The sequence below is a fragment of the Strongylocentrotus purpuratus genome, unplaced genomic scaffold (genome assembly GCF_000002235.5).
Source record: "Strongylocentrotus purpuratus isolate Spur 01 unplaced genomic scaffold, Spur_5.0 spur5_contig_842, whole genome shotgun sequence".
In the NCBI taxonomy this organism is placed as follows: Eukaryota; Metazoa; Echinodermata; class Echinoidea; order Camarodonta; family Strongylocentrotidae; genus Strongylocentrotus; species Strongylocentrotus purpuratus.
In genome coordinates this window covers 421,871-445,843 of record NW_022145549.1, presented here as the reverse complement: position 1 = coordinate 445,843, position 23,973 = coordinate 421,871, and the positions used below count along the sequence as shown (strand labels likewise).

At 34.3% G+C, this 23,973-nt stretch overlaps 1 protein-coding gene across 10 annotated transcripts in view; it reads left to right on the top strand.

The window, feature by feature from the left end:
* The first annotated feature begins 442 nt into the window (after positions 1-442).
* The window catches only part of LOC100888195 (formin-like protein 7), a 37,018-nt gene continuing 13,487 nt past the window's right edge, over positions 443-23,973 (top strand). For 2 of the 10 annotated variants that reach the window (XM_030989458.1, XM_011683899.2), the window contains exons 1-9: positions 443-896; positions 3,173-3,457; positions 6,563-6,634; positions 7,253-7,433; positions 8,727-8,882; positions 10,643-10,666; positions 12,217-12,267; positions 13,290-13,355; positions 15,067-15,219. In XM_030989458.1, the coding sequence (XP_030845318.1) occupies positions 633-896; positions 3,173-3,457; positions 6,563-6,634; positions 7,253-7,433; positions 8,727-8,882; positions 10,643-10,666; positions 12,217-12,267; positions 13,290-13,355; positions 15,067-15,219 (1,252 nt within the window). In that variant the 5' untranslated portion in view covers positions 443-632. The remainder of the gene's footprint in view (positions 897-3,172; positions 3,458-6,562; positions 6,635-7,252; positions 7,434-8,726; positions 8,883-10,642; positions 10,667-12,216; positions 12,268-13,289; positions 13,356-15,066; positions 15,220-23,973) is intronic. The other 8 variants (XM_030989453.1, XM_030989463.1, XM_030989479.1 and 5 more) reach the window with 8 other exon arrangements.

The following is a 23,973-nucleotide window of genomic DNA, read 5'->3' as shown; positions in this document are numbered from 1 at the left end:
TCTAGAACAACTTTTGTTTAAAAAAGTCTGCAATATATTTTAATTTGTTAGTAGACCGGTCTGACTATTGGCTGCACACGAAAGTCAAAAGAGAGGAAGACAGTTCATTCAAAAAGTCAGAGCGCCACCATAAACCGTATAACAACAAAAGCAAGCAAAGTTTTCAAACAATATGACAGGTGTATCGATCGGACGAATCGATTCACCGTAACCAGGGATATTTAACAGATCAATAAGGATGTATAAGGTTATATGAAGCCAACTAAACCTTAATAAAATATTAATTATAGATTTTTTCAAACAATTAAAAGTGACATGAAGAGTTGTGCAATGTTTAAATGGTCAAATTTCAAGAAATTCAGAACTATAATTATTTTTTATTTCAATTGATAATATGTAACCCCTCTTCGCGGAATGGAACTGTCCGCTAACAAAGGCTGTTTTGTACACAGCGAACCCTGCGAAGGGAATTGTATACCTGGAGCATTTCACGTATTTGCGCGTGTACTATTTATTTTTCAGTACTGAAATTGCAGCACTACTATGCAGGATACAAGTTTAACATCGGTATTACATCAATTCAAAGGGAAAATGTCAGAATCATGTAGGAAAGTGAACAAAAACGTGTCGTAATGGCACAGCTACCAACACTTTGTATGGTCAATTATGACCAAGAAGAACCGCCAGGTTTTCGGTACCGCTTGCCGCCGGATCTCGGGCGTCGACGCCGTGGGAATCCCGATCCTTCGTCGCGGCACGCCTTCTCTTCTCTTCCCAACTCGCCGAGATGTGCTCGAACACGTAGCGCCCAAGCAGGCCAGGGGCATTCGTCTGCACTTCCCCCTGGCCAGAGACAGGGCCTGCTCACCTCCAAAGATGACTCCTATGCAACTCAGGTATGCATGAATAGCCTATAAGAAAAGCACAAGCAATGGATTAAAGTATTTATAAACAAAGATATCTTGAATCTAAATAAGATTAAAAGAGATTTAAAAAAAATAATATTTGAACTTTAAAGAGAATTATATTGAACAATTAAGGCAAAACGCTTGGCGTAATTATTTTAATCATTAATACTGCTTAATCAGATTTTGTTCTTCACAATTAGGCGTTGACCTTGAGTTATTTTTCGTAATTGCACTTTAAGTTGCAAATTATCACCCTGCAATGCGCGATTGCCAAATGAATTTGTCACTTACAGAAAAATGAAGCTGTGATCAATTACCTCATATTGTTTTATGGGCTGTTATGCCAATGGAAGGGTAAGAAATTATATAGACTCAATGGGAAATTACACAAATTTCTTGCCAAACCCCCGGCCCCCCCACTCAGGTTTCGAAATGACCGCATGCGTGTTGCCAAAATGTCCGGTAAAGGGGTACTTTTCGTGCGACAAAGTCCGGCCCGAGAATTGTAAAAAAAGGGGTGTATTTGACTTTTCACCCGGCGATTTCTTTAAAAAGGGGGTGTTTTTTCTTTTTTTCTCTCATCTATTGGACTCCTGAGAAATTATTCCGAATTTAGGGGGGTACATTGAGCATTTTTCCTAATTTAGGGGGGTCTCCAAGGCAGGAAAAGCTAGCGAAAAGCCCGCGAAAGGGGGGTTCGGAAATGTTGGCAGTCCTCAGATAGGGGGTGATTTCAAAAAGTGGGAACGAGCATATGCGTACCCTAAATAACACTGAGTGGGGGGGCCGGGGCCAAACCAGAAGGCTAACATACAAAGCCAAAAGGCTTATAGTATTTTTTTAAAGCAATATTATCTATGAAATGTCAATTGCATGTGTCGTGTTGTGATTTATACATTGAAAGGGCAAGGCTGATAGTAGTCCGGGGCTTTCTTGATACTAACGACAAGACAGTCGTAACTTATTCGCCAACTACGAAGTAATTACTACGAAGATGTATCTAATCTTCCTAACCAGTTTCATAAAGAGCTTACTAGCTAGAAATCTTGTGAAATCGATACTATCGGCGAGGAGAGAAGCCAATGCATATGTAGCCTCAGTCGCACTTCCACAGGATAAACAAAAGTGAAAACTGCAATAATTTTATAAATTAGGAATAAAAAAGGTTGAAATTAGTACCAGGGAATAAGAGATCCAAGATACTAAAAAATTTGTTTAGATTATATCATTATACCATATAATTACTTGTAAAATACAAGTGTGAGTATTTCTTTTATTGACCGCTGAATCAGTTTTGTTTTTGAGATGGGTAAACCCCAGGATTTTTTCATTTTATTGTTTATTAAAATACACCCTTAATATTATTCTTAGCAAAAATACAATTGCTTTGAAAGTTTTGTCCAATGTTATAGGCTTTAAAAAAATATAAAAATGACAAAACTTCAAGATTCCAAATATTAAAACACATGTTTTAAAATATTCAGTTTACACAAGTAAATGTATTAGGAGATAGAATCCTGAAAACTAGAGAATATACTTCTGACCATGGCTGGCCAGCCATAGCAGATTACCCATCCCTTCAAGGATTTTACAATGTGGAAGTCATTTTGTATAATTAGTTACATTGTAAGTCAAGAGGAAAAAGCATGGCATATTTTTATAGCATTTTCAAATATAAATAAGGATCTTACTCTCTGTATTTGTAATTGTTGTAGAAAGATCATACATCATGTAGCTGAAGGATTTCTTGTCCTTTTTTGACAGCCATAGTCTTTCCAATAAATGACATGTGATGGCGCTGTCCATCAAGTACACAAAGTTATGACAGAGATCTATGACGGTGTCAGAGGCATCGTAACTACCGGTACTTAGTCAGGATGTTGTCCTTGATCTTGGCAAAGAGGGCTTGGTGAAATACGTAGTGGACAACTGCCAAGTAACTTACTAACGCTGATTTAGTCGAGAAGTTAGACTTAAGATGGTTTAGAAAATCAGGCCCTTGGAGTACTGATCAACCCTATTATTAGTGGAGAGTTTTAAGTCAACAGTAATGTTCAGCAATTTTGTGAAAAAAATTTATTGACGAATGGATTTCCTGACCAGATATAGAATTATTTATATATAGAAAGTTGTTTTGAGAGTCTTAAAGTATAAAATAACAAAATGGGTCTTGGAAAAAAAAGTAGAATGTTCTATATTATGTACATTACATACTGGTATACCAATGGGATGAATTTATGTTTGACTCTCATCAATTTCTATAGATAAAAAACAGCTCTTCCTTGCCGCTCGCCTATCGGGAGAGACGCCGATCCCAGAGCCAAGATGCCCTTCCACTTATCTTCTCCGAATCTTTCAACTCACGTACGCCTTACAATAGCACAGCGGATCCGCTGAGCCGGGAGGCACAGCAGGTCAAAGTGAACCCTTCCTATACCCAGCTACCACCTCTGAAGACCATGGGGGAGACCAGTCTTACGGCCAATGCAGAACTACTAGATGCTCCAATATGGAATGAGTATCTGCAAGCATGGGTCTCTAGCTCACAGGTAAGGCCTCAAATAAAAACTTGTTGTATTGCCCTTTGAGTGCCAAAAACTTTTTTTTGTCGCCCTCTTGGGCCGATATTTTTCAGATTTGAAGGTTTTTGTTTTTGTTTTCATTTTTTCCTGCCCTCTTTTAGCTGATATTTCTCAGTTTTTAATGCTTTAATACATGTCTTTCAGCGTCATCATTCCATTGATATCTATTTCTCCCCATAATTATCCATGGTTAAGACGAGTGAGAATTTTGGAATAATTTGAATTTGTGCATTTATATGCCAGTTAAACAAACAAAATAAATATTTATTTATTCATTAATAAAAAAAAAGTTTTTATTTTAGGCCTAATGGCTTTTAGCAAGTTACATAGTAATCGTACTTCTAGCTTTACTTTATATCTTTAATAGGCAATTGTTGGAACTGTATCTATTAATGTCACAGGGACTGCCTCGACAGAACCTTACGGTTTTACATGTACAGTATTTGCAGTTTCCTCAGTCCATTTCTATTGCTGATTAACTTTGTATAATTCTGGTATATTTGTAGACATGTTTCCATTTTGTGTGTGATCTCTGTTTTCTATATATAATCTGAATCTTATGTGTTTTTTATGGATTTGAATTAAAATAAAACTTGAAAACTTGAAAATACCTATGCCTCAAAGGCTCATAGGAGATATACATGTACATGTAGGTGAATTGAGAGATTAAAAAAGTGATTGTATGATACATTTTGTAGAATACAGGACATATATGTTTTCTGATCAACAATTTGATTTCATCTTTGAATTTAAATTAGTTTAAGAACAGTTTTATGTTCAGCATAATGGATCATACAGTGTATAAGAGAAAATAACGTAAAATAAATAAATGTTGAAAACTTTTAGTAATTAATGTGATCATGTTGACCGAAAACCTAAAAACTTTCCTGTTAAAACATGTACATGTACAGTAGTTGGCTTGCAAATTGTGCTATTTATGATACTGTAAAAGGACCAAAAGTTTTACACCTATGTCATATTATCCTTGATCAGTACAATAATTACAATGTAAATGTTTCTTAATGTACCAGTACATGTGCTAAGGGATTATATTGATTTTACAAGGGATTTGCATGTTTGTATTTACACAGTCCCAGAAATTTCCGTCAACAATTCAAAAGGAACAAAGATTCCATTCCGAACCTAAAGACTATAGTCTTATACATTTACTGTATTCAAAAGATACAGGGAAGGGACCGGAATGCTAGACTGAGCATATTGATCCAACTACATGTATTGCGGTGCAACAATAGCAACGGCCAATTGTGATTAGGTCTCATTCAGAAACCCTACTTTTACATGCTTCACGGACACTAAACAGGTTGTACAGTCAATGAATGGCTTTGCGGCGTGTTGCTATGCATGCTGGCTACATATGGCTTCAAGACTATAGATTGTCACAGCTCATTGGTACTGTCATGGCACTGTCATGGCTGTTAGAACTTTTGGAGAAATGTGAATCAAGTCAATTAATTCTCCTTTGATATTTTGTTTTAAGAACATTCAATTAAACAGACCATGATCTTCTAAACTACTGTACTTAACGTATTTGCATTAATATTCACAAACCTGTAAATGTTAGTTTCCATTCACATTCAACAGTACATGTATAGTCAGGGGTTTATGTTGGACAAGCCCATTTTAGTCATTAATTGTTTTTAGAACCTTAGGGTTAAATTCACACGCCCATGATCTAAACTATTTTCCATGTAGGTCCTCGTGTAGACATTACCTTGTGAATTCTTTGAGCCTTACATGTATAAAAAAAATATTATTGCCACGCAGCCTTTTCTTCCTGGAGTATATGTTTTTAACGAAAAACTGTTAAAATAAATATTAATTGATATTTATAATCGCAAATTGGGCCTATATATGAATTCTTATATAAAAGACAATATACCATAATAGATTTTTGATACATGCACATAAATATAATGTTTGTAATGTCCATATTGGAAAGTCATTGTCTGTCACCTTCTTAGAATTATTGTGGGATATTAGTTTTTGAATAGGTTTAGAAAACAACTTATTTCATTGGTTAGCATCTAGACCTTCATTGGAAACCATATGTACGTGTAGTCTTGTGTATCTAAACATGAATTTAAATACCTGTGATACATATACAGTAGGCTACCGGTACTTGGATATACAACAAAAACATACAGTATATATGCAACACAGAATTTTTTTTGAAATAAATTTTAAATTAAAGCTGATTATTCATTTTTTGCCCTCTAGTAAACGACTACGGGTAGATAGTCTTGTATGATGTTATTTTTGAAAAAAATTAAAAAGAAAATCTGTTTCTGCTCCAAGACTATAGCCCCAATCAGAATATATTAACAACTGTAGATCATGATCATGAGCAGAGAGAGTCAATGGAATTATTGATTCTGGTTACGGGTGTATTTATTTATTCTTGACCGTTATTCAGTCAACAATCAATAAAGGCTCTTATAGAGGTCAATAGCCACCAAATACACACAGATTAGATGTCTTGAGTTGAATCATATATTTTTATCATCATAATCATCATTATTGCTTTTATCATTATCATTATTATTATTATTGTTAATATCGCCACTCTCGCCACCTGTCCCCTCCAAGCTAAGAAAGATAACCAACAGTCTTTATCAGGACTACACACACCCAAGAAAGAAAGGTTATCGACAGTCCTTTTCAGGACTTCCCAATCCTCCCTCTCTCTCACATGGTGCAACCGCAAGCCTTCTGTATATCGTTATTATTAGAAGTACATATATATATGTATTTTTTCATTTATAAATTTAGCTGTAGCGTATGCATAACAGATCAGTGAAACATACAATTCTACAAATGTAGATGTGTAATTCAACCACTGGAATGCAAATGAGACGGACAAATTTAACCTAATAATTGTTGCATAAAGGCTTCTGTCCCATTTCCAGTAGTTATAAAAGCATTAAATACCTGGATTATCCTCAATTTTTACAAGAATACCCAATATATGAATTACAATGTCATCATCTTCAAAGTAAAAGATATTATTATTATTAATTACTTCATTTACTTTATTTTATGGTATGTTTCCAGGGTACAGCCTTTGCCTACATCAGCTTTGCAGGTGCATTCTCTCTCCATGACAGAGGCATATATGACATAAGGGTAGGTAGTGTACTTGAATACTTGAAACTTATTTTAGCATATTCCCATGCTTTGAAGAAATAATTGGACAAAAAAGAAGAAGAGAAAAAAAAGAAAAATGCATTGGTAAATTATCCTAATCACTTAGTGTACAGCTTAGAAACCGTGACTTTATATAGACATGTATATACTTTCAAGCCTCTACGTTGTAATATACACTTTTTTGGCATTGTGAATCAAATTATAGGACTTTAAAGAAGGAGACTTGTTTAGTGCTTGACCTGATGACTATACTTGAACCATCCAGGGGAGTGTTTCACAAAGACTTAATCAACTCAAATCTACAGAATTTGTATTCTTTGATGATTCATTATTGAAAGGAAAACATATTATTTAAAGATCATGATAGTGAGAGCAACCAGTGTCATGAATGGCCTGCCATTGTCAAGTCTAACTTTAAGTAGATCTTAGTCTTTGTGAAATACCCCCCTGCAGCTCGAGTAGGCAATGGATCAATAAAAAACTAACTAAAATACTACGGTATATCATATATATATTTGAACAAATAACATGTTTAATCTGTGTACACATATATGTGAAAGCTCAATTTTATTACAAACAAAATCATTTGTTCCATAGCCTGAATTTGAGGATGCCGCTGTAGGCCCATGCCCTCGATTCTTTGCCCACATGCACCGGGTCCCTCAACCCAAGTCAGAGCTCAAAGAGGTTCGGAAAAGAGTTACCAAGAAGCCAGAGTTCTGGACGTGGAAAGGACGGACCCCAATCTCTGTTCCTAAACCAAGACCCAAGAGAAAAGGTAAGAGGAGTTTTAAACTTCTGTATCATGTGTTTGGAGCCAGAAGGTCATTAGCTCATACATGTATAATATCATTACAGTCTTAATGATGTTTCTAAGCCAACATAGCTGCAAGTTATCACAATTTGGGGTCTGCAAACCCTTGCAAGATCATCAAAAACAACAATTACTACTGCCATGAAGAGACTAAAGAATTCAAAGAATAGAAATATCTTGCATTTCAGTTTTCCAAGTCTTGTGAAGAAATATAAAGCAAGTTTCAAAGTCCTTTCCACTTATCGCTTACCAAAAAACAACAACATTAAAGAAATTGCATAAAATGAGAAATGAAAAACCTTGATACATGAGTATTACATGTCGTTAATTCTGTAAAGTGGTTTTGCAACACAAATTAGTGTATACACAGTGTGCAGTGCTGTATTGTCAACATCCACTTTGCATTCTCAAATGATGTGCCTTGATTTCATGTACAACTTACTTGCACCTATCCTGATTTATCTGTATTGTACAGGTATTTTCCTATTTCTATATCTCTCGATTAGAATTTTAAAATAAAGACAAAGAAAAAAAAACATGGAACCCAGAGCAAAAATATTTGTTGACTTTAACTTCTTGCTTTGATGAACCATCGTACACTGTATGTGGTCTTAATAGATGCAGTAAAGGGTTTCAACTTATTTTCTTACTTCTTTTCTACTGCAAACATATTTCAATTCTAAAGATACATGCAAATCCACACAAATGTGTAGTACAAAATAATCTTCACCAACCTCTCTACTTTCAATAAAAAATTATTGTTTTATATATTTTTAAAGCAAAATTTACAGTTTCTACATTATGCATCTCATTTCTCATCATGCATCTCTAGCTAATTTAATGGTAGGTATTTTGATTAAGATTCCCCAAATATTCAAACGAGAAAGACTTTGAGCGATGCTTTCTACCAGCTGCTGCCAAAGGGAATACATGTAGGTCTATATTGATTATATTGGATTGATTTGTCAAATTTCAATAGTTCGTTTTCAAATTAGAACTGTGATTTGCACTTTTCATGCAAAACATATTGAAAATAAAACCATCTTATATAATGTCAAAAATCATGTAAAATACTCTTCCATTTGACATATTTGCTCTATTACATTCTTGTATTACTTTAAATTTACACTATTATACTTTCTTTACTACTATCTCTAAATTTACACTTTTGCACCCTCTATATTCTATTGACTGTGTGCATGCTGTGTGTTAACACTTTATTCTCCACCCTCTATCTCAACCCCCACCCCACCCTAGTGACCCCTCCTCACCTTTCTCCTCTACCCCCTCCTAACACCCAACCTACCCCACCCTCCGATCAAACAGTGACCCCTACCCTGTCAGAGAATATGTCATCCGTTGACCTTTCATCTCAAGAAACGGACAGTGATGAGCTGCTCCCAATCCCTCCAGGTAATGTATCTTTCACTCCTTCTTTTTTTCCTGGGGATGGTTGCTTGATTTTATGAAGTTTTTTGATTTTGAAGGATTATGAATTCCTTGACTAGTTAGTTGACTGGTAAGGAAATAAGTGTAGTTGTGTAATCCCTTAATCTAATGATTACTTAATCCAACTTGAAGGAGGTTAAAATAATTCATTTTTTTGATAGGGAAACTTTCTTTCTCTTGCAAAACATTGATAAACATTCTAGTTACAAGTATCCATTTGCATTGCAATTGGCTCTCTTTTAACTAGTTTGGACGAATTGCCCTCATTTTCCTTTTTTTTTTTACAGATCCAAATCTTTGTCTTTTCTCTCTTTGCATTTTAAACTCTTGTCTTCAATTTGCAAGATGTTCCATCACCAACTTCTCTTGCATGCCTTAACGATAACTACATATATTGCATGTCAATTTCTCTATCCTTTTAATATATGTACACCCATATTTCTCAAAACAAATAAATAAAAAGGAAATAAAATGTTTTTTTAAAAAAAAACAGCATGAATGGCATCAGAACATAAGTTTCCAAACAATGTTCTTTCAAACAAACATGATAACAAGACAAAGCAGAAACAAAGCAAAATCAATCTTCTCTTATTGAAAGTTGAAAGATTTCTGTGGACGTCAAGTGTAAGTATGAAATTAATGTGGTCATAATACAAACTCTCCTATATGTCGGTTGTTTTATTAATGCACTTTTCTTCTATGTTTTTCACCTAATGGTTAGCCCCAGCACAATGTTACATTGTAGTCTGGAATTTGACCGATGTAATGTGAAAAATATCTTCACCACCTTGATCTCCATCAACATGTACAGTTGTACTTGCTGCTAGCTGAAGATGAAGTAATCCCCAAGTTAGTACGCCCAACAAAAAATCAGTCTGGGCATACAAATTTGTATGGCATACCATATAATCTTTGGCATGCAGCAGTTATTTGATAGAGATCTTGTAATGTTTCTTTAATGGCAGGATTTGCCTTTGGGACTACACTTAGTTGCAGTGTTGCGCACATTACATGTACACATACATGTTTCCTGATACTTACATTCTAGATCTATCTATTATTCCAGAGCAGTACAGTGTTACCTTCTGGTGATTTTTTGCATTATCCGTCGATCCAGAATGCTAGGAGCTACACATTACACATGAGCAGAAAGAACAAAAATCACAGGCAATTTTGAGTCAATTTTAAATGCAGTATGTTGTGCTTTTCCTGAATTAGAGAAATTTGATTGTGACAAATCATTAAAGTCTCTACATTTGCAAAGCAATGTAAAAATATAAAATCACTTTCTTTGTGTACAAATTGGCAATTTTTTGGCTAAATTATGCAATTTTCTTTTGCATTGGTTCATCCTATAAATATTTATAAATGTTGACAAATGATGAAGGAGTGCAAAATAAGATTAATTTGAGGAGGAAAAGCTGATCAATTAGGAAATAAGGTAACTTTGAAGTGCTATGGGATAATACAAGTTTAATGATGTCTGATGATTTTCAATTGGAACAGCACATTGAAAATTGATGGACTTTCTGAATATCTAATAATATTTTTCTCATTTTTGCTATTACTTCAAAGGTATGGAAAAAAATGTTAAAAGCTTGTCCATTGTACACATTGTCTATCATTGGACAGTTTGTGATCTTCTTAAACTCTCAGTATGTCCTGTTGCCTTAATTAGTTGCATTTTCTTTATTTTACTTTAATTTCATTTATGCAAACTAAAGTTAAATTTGAGGAGAGGATAAAGGGTAAGTCCTTCTGAGTTTGAGTTTTATTTGCATTTTTGTGTGCACAACTTTTTTTCTTCTTTGTTTTTCCATAAAAGAGGGTGAGAGTTTTTCTTCAAGTTGTGTATATATTGAATTGAGATTGTTTGTAAAAGTTGTTCTTCCACATTATTGTTGAACTAACCCTATTTTCCATAAATGAATCATCCCTCGCCCAAGCTTGACAAAACAAGGCTTTGTGTTACAGATGTGTAATTTTAGATAATGACTATATTGAAAAGGATTTTAACTTTGTACACAAAATGTGTGAATTAACAAAAAGAAATGTTGCCTGAAATAAAAACATTAATTAACATATTTGTTTTAATTATAGATAAAAATTACCTGTAAACATGGGTCTTAATCAGAATTACATACTGTACCTTTATACATATATCCATGTACATTGAATACAGGACTTTTATTGTCCAATACAAGTTATGTTTTGTATGTGTAACCACCAGTTAAGCAACATGTAATAACAGCTTTTTAAATGATACCGGTAATTGTTCTCCTTAATTTTACGAGAAATTTGAAGTCTAGACTTTGTTATGGTATACTGCATACCGGTAGGTGTGTGTTGTTTGTTTGTGGGGTTAATTTATTATTATTATTATTATTATATTACTTGTAAGTTGTTTGATTTTTTTGTTTTTTGTTGACATTAATGAGTTTTAAATACATTTGAAAAATGTACAAATGTGCAGTTAAAAAAAATTGTTAGTAAGAGAAAATGTCCATGTAGATAATGAGACTTATTGGAAACATTTTGAGAAGTCTTTCTACTCTATTGATAAGCTGAGAACAATGAGCACACAGCAATTTCATGTGAAAAGCTGCAATAGCATCTATCAATTTGATTAATTTGTTGAAAAATCTGACTTCACAAAAGTAATGCATGTACATGGGCAAGTCCAAGCTATTTAGTCCTGTTAGTAGCTTTTCTAGAGAATGAAGTGGACAAATTAAGCAAAATTATTATGTTGACTTACTTTTTGTTAATAGCTGCACCATGCGTGGTAACATTAAATACACTCTCCACTCAGGCTTTAAATAGGGACTTTTAGATTTGCACGTCGACATAGTGGACTGCTACGTGTTACGTCCTTTAAGGCACTGTGACTCCTTTTAAGGCATTGCCATTGCCTTAAAAGGACGTCACACGTGGCAGTTCACTAGATGTCAATGTGCAAATCTAAAAGTCCCTAATGTTTATCAGTAGGAAGGAATTCAATGAATAATGTGAACACTGAAACCAATAGCCTAGCTTTAGCTGGGACAATAGTGAAGCACATTGAACACTTTGTATGGTGAATATGAGAGCACTATAGAAATGTGCATTATTAAATTATTTTGATAAATACATGGAACAACAAATAGCCAAATATCTTAAGACTTGCCCATACGTACATTAAGCTTGCAATCCCACTTTAACATGATCATCCTGACACATCATCATAATCGTAGCACTATTTTTTAATGTTATTAACGACCTTTCACCTTCACACGCACGCATCATTTGATTGACACAGCTCCTAGCATCGATGAGTTTGATAGCAGCGACTATGGTTCTCTTTCCTCGGGTAAGACAATGTTGAAGGGTTTTTGTGATTATAACGTCCCAACAAGTTGACTCCTTGTAGTGTAGTGATATAGGAAAACTATTGCCTCAATGTGACATCAAGGCTATAATTCAACTTTGATCCCCCCTAAAAAAACAACCGTCAGCATTTCAGGGAAGGAAATAAAAAAGAAAGAAATGTTGTGTAGCGTATTGTAATTCAGATATTAAAGGTAAAGACCAGCTTTTGAATCGCCCCCCTCTCAAAAATGTAATGGAAGCTCTTATTACCAATCATGTGAAAGAATATGGTTTGGCTAATACGTGATGATACAAATTTTGCCGGGAAACCGCCTTCAAATTGATATATTTGGCAAATTATTATATCTGTCCGAACTGGATAGATATCGCGCACATGTCCCGTAGTCCCATATACATCTTTCTGTGCACAGTGCTTTACCAATTTACCAATACTGGGCCAAATTTCTTATCATTTTGATGATTCCAGAACCTAACAGTACACACCAATACTTAAATGCTAGATGATCAACCTTTTCTGATCGATTCCACAACGTTTCTTTCAAAATGCAATTAAATGACCAGAACTGGTCTTTACCTTTAAACGTAGTATATAGAGAGAGCATGCCTATTTTCCTGGCAGACTCTTTAAGTTTATTGGTACATGTAATAGAATGCAACTGTGCAACCAATTGTTCATGAGAGAATGAGTTAATATCACTGCGCAACGAACTGTATAAATCACACCCACAAGATTTTAATAGTTTGTATGTCTCGGCATGAATTACACTTTTGCACAATCAAAGTGTTCATATCACACACAAAAGTAAAAATATCTTGTTTATAATCGTTTAAAACACTGTTATGATGCATATTATGTTTTAGTCACAGTGTTTTAATCTAAGTGATTCACTCAAGCACACACAAATGTGTCAATTAGTTAAATTAGTTAATTAATATGCATATATTCTTGATGTGATGTTTGATTTTTGCCACCCACATCATGCACACAATTTCCTTATAAAGGAACAAGCACTCAAGTGAGAACGGAGTCTCACTCGCATCATTCTGCAAAATCAGCAGTTTCGAGTGGTAAGATAAGATACACTCCATTTCACACCACTTTAGAAGCTTCCGCAAAGCACATACTTATAAACCACCAGCTTAGCTTTAGCACATCACCACTCGACTACCATGTACACGTACAATCAACAATGCTACTGCTTCTTATTTTTATAAGGCCTAAAAAAGAAAGACGTTGAATTGGCCTTTGCGACCGACCCCAAAATTGTATAATCTATGGTTGGCTTTAAAAAAAAAAAAAAATTGTTTACCATTTTTTTTAGAAATAAAATGTGTTAAAGCATTCAAAACTGAGAAATATCAGCCTGAAGAGGGAGAAAAAAAAGAAAGAAAAAGATTTCTGACTGACCGACCTATGTTTTGGCGCCTAAAGGGCAATACAACATCTTTTTTTGTAGGCCTTATTATGATCTCCCATCTCAAAGTAATTTATTTTTTGTTATATTATTTATCATGATATTTTCATATCTATTATTATTTATAACCCCCCCCCCCCGTACTTTGGAGACTTGAATCCATTTGGTCTAGTAAATTTGATGACTTGTTTCTCATCCCAAACTTTTGGAAATGAGGAGGAGGGGGTTCCATTTTGTTTGATATGAGTGATATTTCCGGTACATCTAAATACCATTGGGTCAATGTCAACAAAAATTGTTGATTCAATTTCAAGCATTAGCACTACATTAACGATTCAAACCCTATTTCTACTTTATTTGCACGGTGCACCAATATGTAATGCTATAGCCTCATACATGTAGCTGCCTTGTTTTTACTGTGCTTCGAAGATATACATATCTTGAAATATATATTTGCCATTCCTGCGTAGACAACATCAGTATATAATCATTGATTTAGTTTATTCTATAGTTCTGTTGTAAAATTATAAATTGCTCTTTCATATGTACCTTGAGCAATACAGTATAGCTCTTTTAATCAACAAATGGGGAAATATACTCCCCCCCCAAAAAAAAAAAAAGAAGAAGAAAAGAAATTAGTACACTTGAGGTATCTTGTGTGTAAACCTGTACCGGTAGTCACAATGAATACAGAACAAAGAAAAAAATGTGAAGTATTCAAGTTGCACATCACGATTAATTTATACAATGGAACCTTGCTATAGAGAACAGTGACAATTATAGTTAATCTTGATGGATTCCCATTTTGTTGTAATATATCTTTTATTATCAGGTTTTAGCCCTGATATAACAGGGTTTCAAAGAAGGTAAATTCCCTGATGCAATTAGTTGGTAATACCAAGGTTCCTTTGTGTAAATATCCATGTAAAACATTACACTAATTGGCACCCCCATTCACTAACTCACGCTGTGATGACACTTTTTATAAAAAAGATCAAAAAATATTTTGAAATCTGGCATTGAAATGGTAAGTATTGGCCTATGTGCACCGTGCTAGCAGAATTGAGCAATTTTCTTCTTAAAGCCAAATGAATAATTGTATGTGAATTGTGAATGAAAAATTAAGTGAAAAATTTATTCAGCAACTTCTAATATGAAGAAATTAATTTGTAAAAGGAATTTGAGCATGCAGTTTATATCCAAAGCAACTATTATTAGTATACTGTGCAGGCATGGAACTTTTTTGTTTCGTGACCTGGTCCCTTTAAACATTTTAGCTCACTTGACATTTATTTCCCCTGATACGTGATATATTAACATGTTAACAACATCTAATTCCACACTAATTGCCACCCATCTACCAGCACATGCACCTGTATGCATGATGTCACCGCCATCCTCCAATAGCAATGGAGATGTACAGATCCTTGAGCACACAGTAGAGCTGACCACAGTGTCACCAGAGCCCACAGTCAACTGCTCATGTTCTGCAGAATCATGTACATGTAAAATACATGGTAAGACATGTCTGTGGTTAAGATTTGTGCACTTGCCACAGTTGTGGGTTTCATCCAGCACTGGTGTGTGTAATATTTACCACAGTTGTGTGTAACATTCCATATTTCTACACCTGCCACAGTTGTGGGTTTTATCCAGCACTGGTGTGTGTAATATTTACCACAGTTGTGTGTAACATTCCCTATTTCTACACGTGCCACAGTTGTGGGTTTTATCCAGCACTGGTGTGTGTAATATTTACCACAGTTGTGTGTAACATTCCCTATTTCTACACGTGCCACAGTTGTGGGTTTCATCCAGCACCGGTGTGTGTAATATTTACCGCAGTTGTGTGAAACATTCCCTATAGGTTATTGTGAGTTCAATTCATTACATTTGTGTGTTCTGCACCTGTTAAAGTACTATGACCTTCATTCCATGTTAGACTTGGTGTACACTAACCACAGATGTGTGTGCCACACATTCCAAGAGTGTCGGAACTGCAGTTTAGGAATCTTTGTTTGATGAGTTCTAAATTCCTTTCTTTTATTTGCAACAAGTACCGGTAATACTACATCACTGTGGTCATATGACCACAGTTGTGAGCTGGTCACAATATTAAGTATTTTTGTGGGATACTATGATAATCTTGGCGTGGTTGTGCTTTCCATAATTGCAACAGTGCTGTGTGAACCCAACAATATTAGTTCTGTGGATGATATTTTGTTGCCTGTAAATTTATTGATGACAGTACATCACAGACATTGGGTGATCTCCTCTTTTTTGTGGACTGTGGTACAAAATGTATTTTTCAACTACCCCGCCCCTTAGTACAGTCTCAATGTAAATGTTCCTTTTGTGGAGTTGATATGTAATAATTGGGTCTTTAGATGTCTATTTTGCACAATAGGGTATTATAATGATTGATGTGGAATTACATGTAGTGACATATTTATATTTGCATTTTTGCATTCAGAGTTGGTACATGGGTTTTAGGTGTAATTGTTTCTGGAACTTGTAAGATCATAGGATGTTCTTCAGTGTTGTTGTCATCACTCTACTTGAAAGAAAATATGAAGAGTCACAACACTTTATTAATTTTTTATGTCATAAAAATGTTGCTCAAAGAAGTCAATGTTTTAACGTGATGAAATTTTATTGAGGCATTCACTTTTTAAAAAGTATAGATACATATACACTTCTCCACATATGAGTCCTTAGGGTGTTGGTTTTTGTCTGGAGATGTTTTATAGAAATGTTTGCTTAAAGCTTCAGGGGAGTGCCGGTACCTATTCTTAGCACTCTTTTGCGAAGTCTTTTGATGAGATCCTGCACAGCGATGTCTGGACCCGAAAGTGATCCCAGAAGTATGAATTTGAGGACTCGCAAACACCCTACAAACGCGAAACCCAAACCTACCACGGAGCCACGTACTGCTACCAATAGGAGCCCGCCAAACTCCCGCCAGGGAAGCCCGCCAAATTCAAATTTACGGAGCCCGGTTACAACGACGATGCCTATGCTACAGGAATGTGACCCCATTGTGCCGGCTACTACCAACAATGAAGACGCGGAGCTCTCCAGGAATACCGCAGCTGGGTCGGACCAGGTCGTCGATAACCCGTCACCAGGTTTACCTAATCTCGACAACTTCTTCAAAGAAGCTTCTGTAAAATTTGAAAAAATGATTAGAAGCGCGGTGGATAATTTCATTGCCAAGTTGAAGGATCTTGAAGCCAATGTGGGAGCCTCGTTGGAGTTTGAGCGTGAACGTGTCGATAACCTGGAAAAGAATCAAGAGAAAATGGAAAAGCAAATCGGTGAAATGAAAAAGGAAATATCAACCTTCAAAGTTCAGATTGAAAAGTATGAAAGTGATGCAAATAAAAATGAGCGTTTCTCCAGGCGAAATAACATTCGCCTTGTAGGGATCCCTGAGCCTCCGGAAGGTCATCATGATGATTGTATTCAGATAGCTGAAAGCATCATTCGCACCCATTTCGACATAGAAAGCAGAGTTGAGCGCGCCCATAGAGATGGAAAAAAGGTCGAGGATAGGCCACGTCATGTCCTGATGAAGCTGCTATCCTATCGAGATAAAGTGAACATAATGCGGAAACATAGAGAGGCTCTGAAAGATAAGAATTTCTTCATTATAGATGACCACACGCCCGTCGACCTGCGAGAGAAGCAAAAATGGAGCAAACAAGTCCGAGATCTGTACCAAGCAGGCACTAGACTCCGATTTTACGCTGGAAAATGGCGCCAAGCGGGTGGTACTCCGTTCAAATTTGAATAAGTATATACCTTTTCACCTTTGTCGAATCGTGATTTTACATTATACTTGAAGATGCTTTTATAAGCTCATTATATTCTTCATACCCGAAAGAGGTATGATGCATCTCGTTTGTATTGAAACAAACACTTCTTGATAAACTATATACATGTGAATTTCAATGACTAGGTTTGTATTAGTTATTGATACATTAATCTGGTTTAACACGAAAGTGTTTTGTGTTTTTTGTTCTTATTTGGTTTGTCTTTCTTCAAGCATTCTTATCATACATCCATTACTTACGCATGTAAAATACACTTTAAGGTTAGTTTTGCTTGGTACGATGTTCTAGATGTATTTATGCATACAAGGGCTAGTATGTCAAAATATATTATGATAATTCATATTCACATGATACAATTTGGGTTTGGTTTTGCTTGATATGCTATTCTGGATGTATTTATGCATACAGGCATTTAAGCTTATGTAGGAATATATTATGATAGTTTATGATAATTCACTTTCTCATGATACACAATGAGAACTTTAAGTGTTCTTCGTTTGTTATTCAATTTAAAGAATACTCATTTATATGCATGTATGTGTCTACTTAATACATCTAGTATAACTCAAATTTCATTAAGGAGACGCATACTTCACATGCACAAGTTAAACTTATGAGCGTTTATAGCATGGTTTATAGTACCCGTTTTTTCATCATAAATCGCGAGCCACAAATGTATAAATGTTGAAATATAAACATGTATACAATTTAAATATGATTTGCAAAGCATATTGCTCAATAAATTATGCATATTGTTATTCTGGTGTGATAAGCCATTTGTCACATCGAACACCCAAGATGCTGGTGATAATATCATATGCTTTTGCGTAAGATAATTAGGGGTACATGTTTCATAATGTTGTGATATTTTTCTATTTTCAATCACATCAATGATAATTTATAAAGGCAAATCAAGCCTGCCCAATGTGTTAGGCCTGCGTTTCAAGGATACATTTTGTAGTTATTAGTACTTACTAACAAGTTTTACACATGAGCCTTTATTTGTATAGATACATTTATAACTAAATGTAAGGTATTCATGGGTGGCTTGCATAGATAGAACATACACAATGTTCTTGGACGGTGCGGACTATTTCACATGACCTGTGTCGTTGATTGAATGGTCCTTTTTCGTGATTTAATCTTTGTTGGCTGCCTCGCTACGGGTCTGTTCTTTCGCCTGCTACGGGTGATTGTGTTTCGGTGGTCGGGTGAATGGCGTACGTTTCTTTGTTGCTAGGTGAGACAAGCATTAATGCCTTTCCTGCCTGGCGGCACGTAGTGTGCGCGGTTTGCTTTCTGGCTGTCGGGATGCAGTTATTCGTGGCGGGTGGGTTGAATGGCTTTGAGGCGGGGCGCTCGTCTGGGCTTAGTGCATTGGATTCGGTTTCGTGTGTTCTTGAATTATATGCCAACAAGGTTCTGGCTCGTACATACAGCTGCTCGTACTCTGACTGTTGTCAATGTCTCCCATAATTTGTTTAGTCTAATCACGAGTGCAAATTAGACCTTTCTGTTGGTTAAGTTTAGGATCTTTTTTCTTCTTTTTTTTTTAAAAGAAAGTTTTACATATTACATTACATGAGGTTATTTAAAAACATAAATGATATTGCATGTTTAAAGTGCGCATTAGATTGAGCTTAATCTCTATACTTTTTCTTTTAAATTCGATTCTCTATGTTCACAATTCATGATAAAGTTATGAGAATACCAAAGAGATAACTCGATATACTTGCATAATTAATTTGAAAAGCTGTATTAATGTCCCATGGGCTACAACACTTTGCTTTTGAGACCTGTAAGTGATTATGATTATGTTGCCATTTTTACCTTTACTTATGTTTTCTTACAACACTTTTATTTTCAGCACTAGCACAACCATGTACACAAGAACGTACACACGTTCACAGAATTACATGCACAGACTCACACTTCCACACATGGACAAAAACTCACACAGCGTGCTCTCTGTGGTTTTTCTTGTATACTTGAGATATTCCAGAATTCTTAATGATTTTTCCTAACGCAAATTTTGACCAAGGTTTGATAAATGTTGAAAGCAAGTATTATACAGTAGAAGAATTTAATTCTAGTTTTAATTCATCCAATAATAACGATCAAATGTACGATGATTCAAACTCCATGAATCTTCAAGCCAATCCTGACTTTAGCCTATTTCACGTTAATAGTAGAAGTATGAATAAGAATTTTGAGTCCGTACAAGAACTTTTTTTACAATTAAATAACTTCCAGTTTTCCATAATAGGCTTATCTGAAACTTGGCTCCATAACAATTCCCTACCTCTATTTAATATACCAAACTATCACATGTTTCGTTCTGATCGTGACAATGGTAGAGGGGGCGGAGTAGCGCTATACATACATAATCATTTTAAAATTAAAGTTAGGTCTGACTTACACACTGAAGGTGCTGAAGATTTATATATTGAAATATTAAATGATAAAACCAAAAACATAATAGTTGGCATAATGTATAGACCCCCTAATCATAATGTAGACATTTTCTTGGACAATTTTGATAGATGTCTTGATACTGTTTCCCGAGAAAATAAAGAAGTTTATATAATGGGCGATTTTAACATTAATCTTTTAAATTCTGATGATAACCACATTGTGAAATTTAGTAGTACACTGCAATCTTACGCATTTAACCCACATATTGATAAACCAACAAGAATTTCATGTATTTCTCAAACTCTCATTGACAATATTTTTTCGAATGTAGCTCATAACAATTTTACAAATGGTCTGTTGTATTACGATATTTCTGACCATTTACCGATATTTATTATTTCTAAAGTTCACCTTGTTAAAAAAATTACTAAAAATAATTGTGCAATGCATAGAAAACAAACAAAACATAATATTGAATCATTAAACTTTGATTTAGCCAAAGAAGATTGGGTCGAGGTATTATGTGTATCTGACGTAAATGTAGCATATGAAAAATTTCTAGAAATTGTATTACATTATTATCATAAGAATATACCCCTTGTCAAAATAAAAAAAGGTAAAAAGGCTAAACAACCATGGATTACTAAGGGTATTTTGCGTTCCATAGTCGCCCGTAATAAGTTGTATAAGGAAGCCCTTACAAGTCAATGTAACGACAAGCTTAAGAAGTATAAAACGTATAGGAATCATCTTACATCTCTTATACGATTGTCTAAGAAGTTATATTATTCTAACAACATAGAAAGTAATAAAAGTAACAATAATTTATTATGGAAAACTGTAAAGGAACTCTTAGGCAAGAAAAAGACAGAAAGTAATAAATGTTTCTTAATTGATGAACAACAAATAACAGATCCAATTAAAATTTCAAAAGCTTTTAATGAGTATTATATAGATGTAGGCCCTAATTTAGCAGCTAATATTGATTCAGGTGACATGGACTACAATAAGTCCTTGAATTTCCCACGTGAAAATTCCTTATTTCTTACTCCAACCAATGATTATGAAATTATTAATGTAGTTCAACACCTTAATTCTACAAAATCTAGTGGCCATGATAGTATAAGTGTTCACTTATTGAAACAAATAATCTTTAATATGGTAACCCCCCTGACATATATATTTAATTTATCAATTTCAACGGGTGTATTCCCACATTTGCTTAAAATCGCTAAAGTGATTCCTATTTATAAAAAGGACGACTCCTCAGTAATAAGTAATTATAGGCCAATTTCATTATTACCAAGTATCTCTAAAATTCTCGAAAAAATAATATATAAAAGACTTAACACTTTCTTACAAAAAAATAATTCATTGATTCCTAACCAGTTCGGATTCAGAATTGGTCATTCTACCGATTACGCAATTCTGCATATGTATGATAAAATAATTGAGGCTTTTGCGAACAGTGAACATATTGTTGGAGTATTTATGGACTTGTCAAAAGCTTTCGATACGATTGATCATAAAATATTAATACATAAATTACAATACTATGGCGTAAGAGGTCAAGCTCTTTCATGGTTCACTAATTATTTACAAGACAGACAACAATACGTATCTTTCCAAAATCATGAATCAACAAAATTAACAATTAAATGTGGAGTACCGCAAGGATCTATATTGGGTCCACTGCTATTTATTATTTATATAAATGATATTATTGAAACCTCTTCACTTTTAAATTTTATCATCTTTGCTGATGATACGAGTATTTCTTATTCCCATAAAAACTTTGATACGCTCATAACGCGGTTAAACTGTGAATTAATGAAAATTTCTAGGTGGTTTAAATCTAATAAATTGTCATTAAACCTTAGTAAAACAAATTTCATTCATTTTAAACAGACCAACGTACATGATATGAGAAATTGTAATATTGAGATTGATGGCTTGCCTCTCATTGAAAAACAATCTGTTAAATTTTTAGGAGTCTCTATTGACTCTCATCTAAATTTTAATGAGCATATACGTAATATACATACATCAATATCAAGGAATATTGGAATACTGTATAAGTTAAAACAAATTCTTTCTGAAAGATCTATGATTATATTATACAATTCTCTAATTTTATCACATGTGATTTATTGTAATATTGTATGGGGTAATTGTAGCTTAACAAGAATTAATTCCTTATTTTTGCTTCAAAAGAGAGCGATTCGCATGATCACTAACTCACATTATATATCACACACGGAACCTTTATTTCAGCGTTTAAAACCATTAAAAATACAAGATATCCACATTTTTCAGACATGCATTTTTATGTATAAATATTCTCATAATCAATTACCATCCCTATTTCACAATATTTACAGTTTAAACTCAAACATTCACACATACCCCACACGTTGTTCAACAAATTATCACTTAGAAAATCCTAAAATACTTTTAGCACAAAAATCAGTAAGACATCATGGACCAGATGTTTGGAACTCCTTACCAAATTCAATAAGGCATTGTTCATCTCTCTATTCTTTTAAAGCATCTCTCAAAAAAACTCTTATATCGAAGTATCTACATAACTGATTTCAACATGCAGTAGGCAATTGTCAAATTTCGGTCACATTGCAACTCAGTTTTGCAAATTTTGTTTTCTATTTCGTATTTCTTAATTTCCTTTATTGTAAAGGCTGTATTTGTTTCTACTCGACTATACCACACAGAGCTACGTACACTTCCACTATTTGTTACAAACACATACAAACACGCACGCTCGCGTGCACGTGCACACACACACACACCCACACATGCACACACGCACACACACACAATATATATATATATATATACACTTGCACAACACACTCACCAACTCATACACAAAGATCGCTTGAACACTTTTTCATTTTAAGTTTTACCTTAAGATTTTTTTTTGTTTTGTTCTTGTTTTTTTTGTTTTTTTTTAGGCCGCCATCCTTGTCAAGCTTTGCTTATGATTGCGGTCTCCTGCACTTTTCCACCAGAATAGTTAGGATAATACTTTAAATTTATGATAATATGTTATGGAAATAATAAGTTTCGTTATTATAATTATGTACATATATTATGTAAAAAAACATTTTGACATGAAGAAATTATTGTTTGTTTATGTTGTATTATACCTTACATGTATATTATGTTATTTGTTATTCAGTTATATTTTATTTGGAAAAAATGCAGAAATAAAATCAAAAAAAAAATCAAAACATTATACCGGTAATCTCTTTTCTGGGAGACATCCTATTTTTTCAATACTTTCCTTCCGATTTTAGTTAAAGTCGAGAGAAAGTAAGGTTTCATTATTTTCTTTTGGGTGTTCTGGTCTAGTCTTGTCCACATACTAATGTAGGATTTTGTTTTCAACAATCCTATATGTATCTAGTGTGAAATATTATGTGCTAAAACAAGTGTGATTGGAACACAGGAGTTCTTTTGTTTGTTTTTTGGGTGAATTTTATGAATTTGATATTATACAGGTATTGAAGGACAGTAAAAGAGTTAAAGTAAGTGATTTTAAACCCTTCCATACCAAGGTTATTCTACTTTATGATGTGACCGTTTTTATATGAATAGACAGTCGACAAGCATTAAAGAATGCAAATTAATTCCCTTAAATTCTGGGAAATTGAAGGGAAGTTAACCTAAGAAAAAATACTTTCATATCAGTTTTTAGTTGAAGTATGTGTAGACTTAACCTGTGTGCTACGTTCCTGTAGGCAGAAATGGTGCTCTAGTAACAGTTGCTCCGGATTTTATTTTGTTTATATTATAGATTTAGGATTGCAATGGAATTTTAGGTTAGGTTGAGGTGTAGGGCCAGAGGGTTAGGTATACTGTTAGGCCCTGGGTTGAAGTTAGACACTAGGACAGCAACATCACGATGCTTCTAAACCTGTAACAGTCAAAGTGAACATAACTCTTAAGGAAATCTCACTTTAATGGAAAAAAGGGATTTACGTGTAGCATGGCCACAGA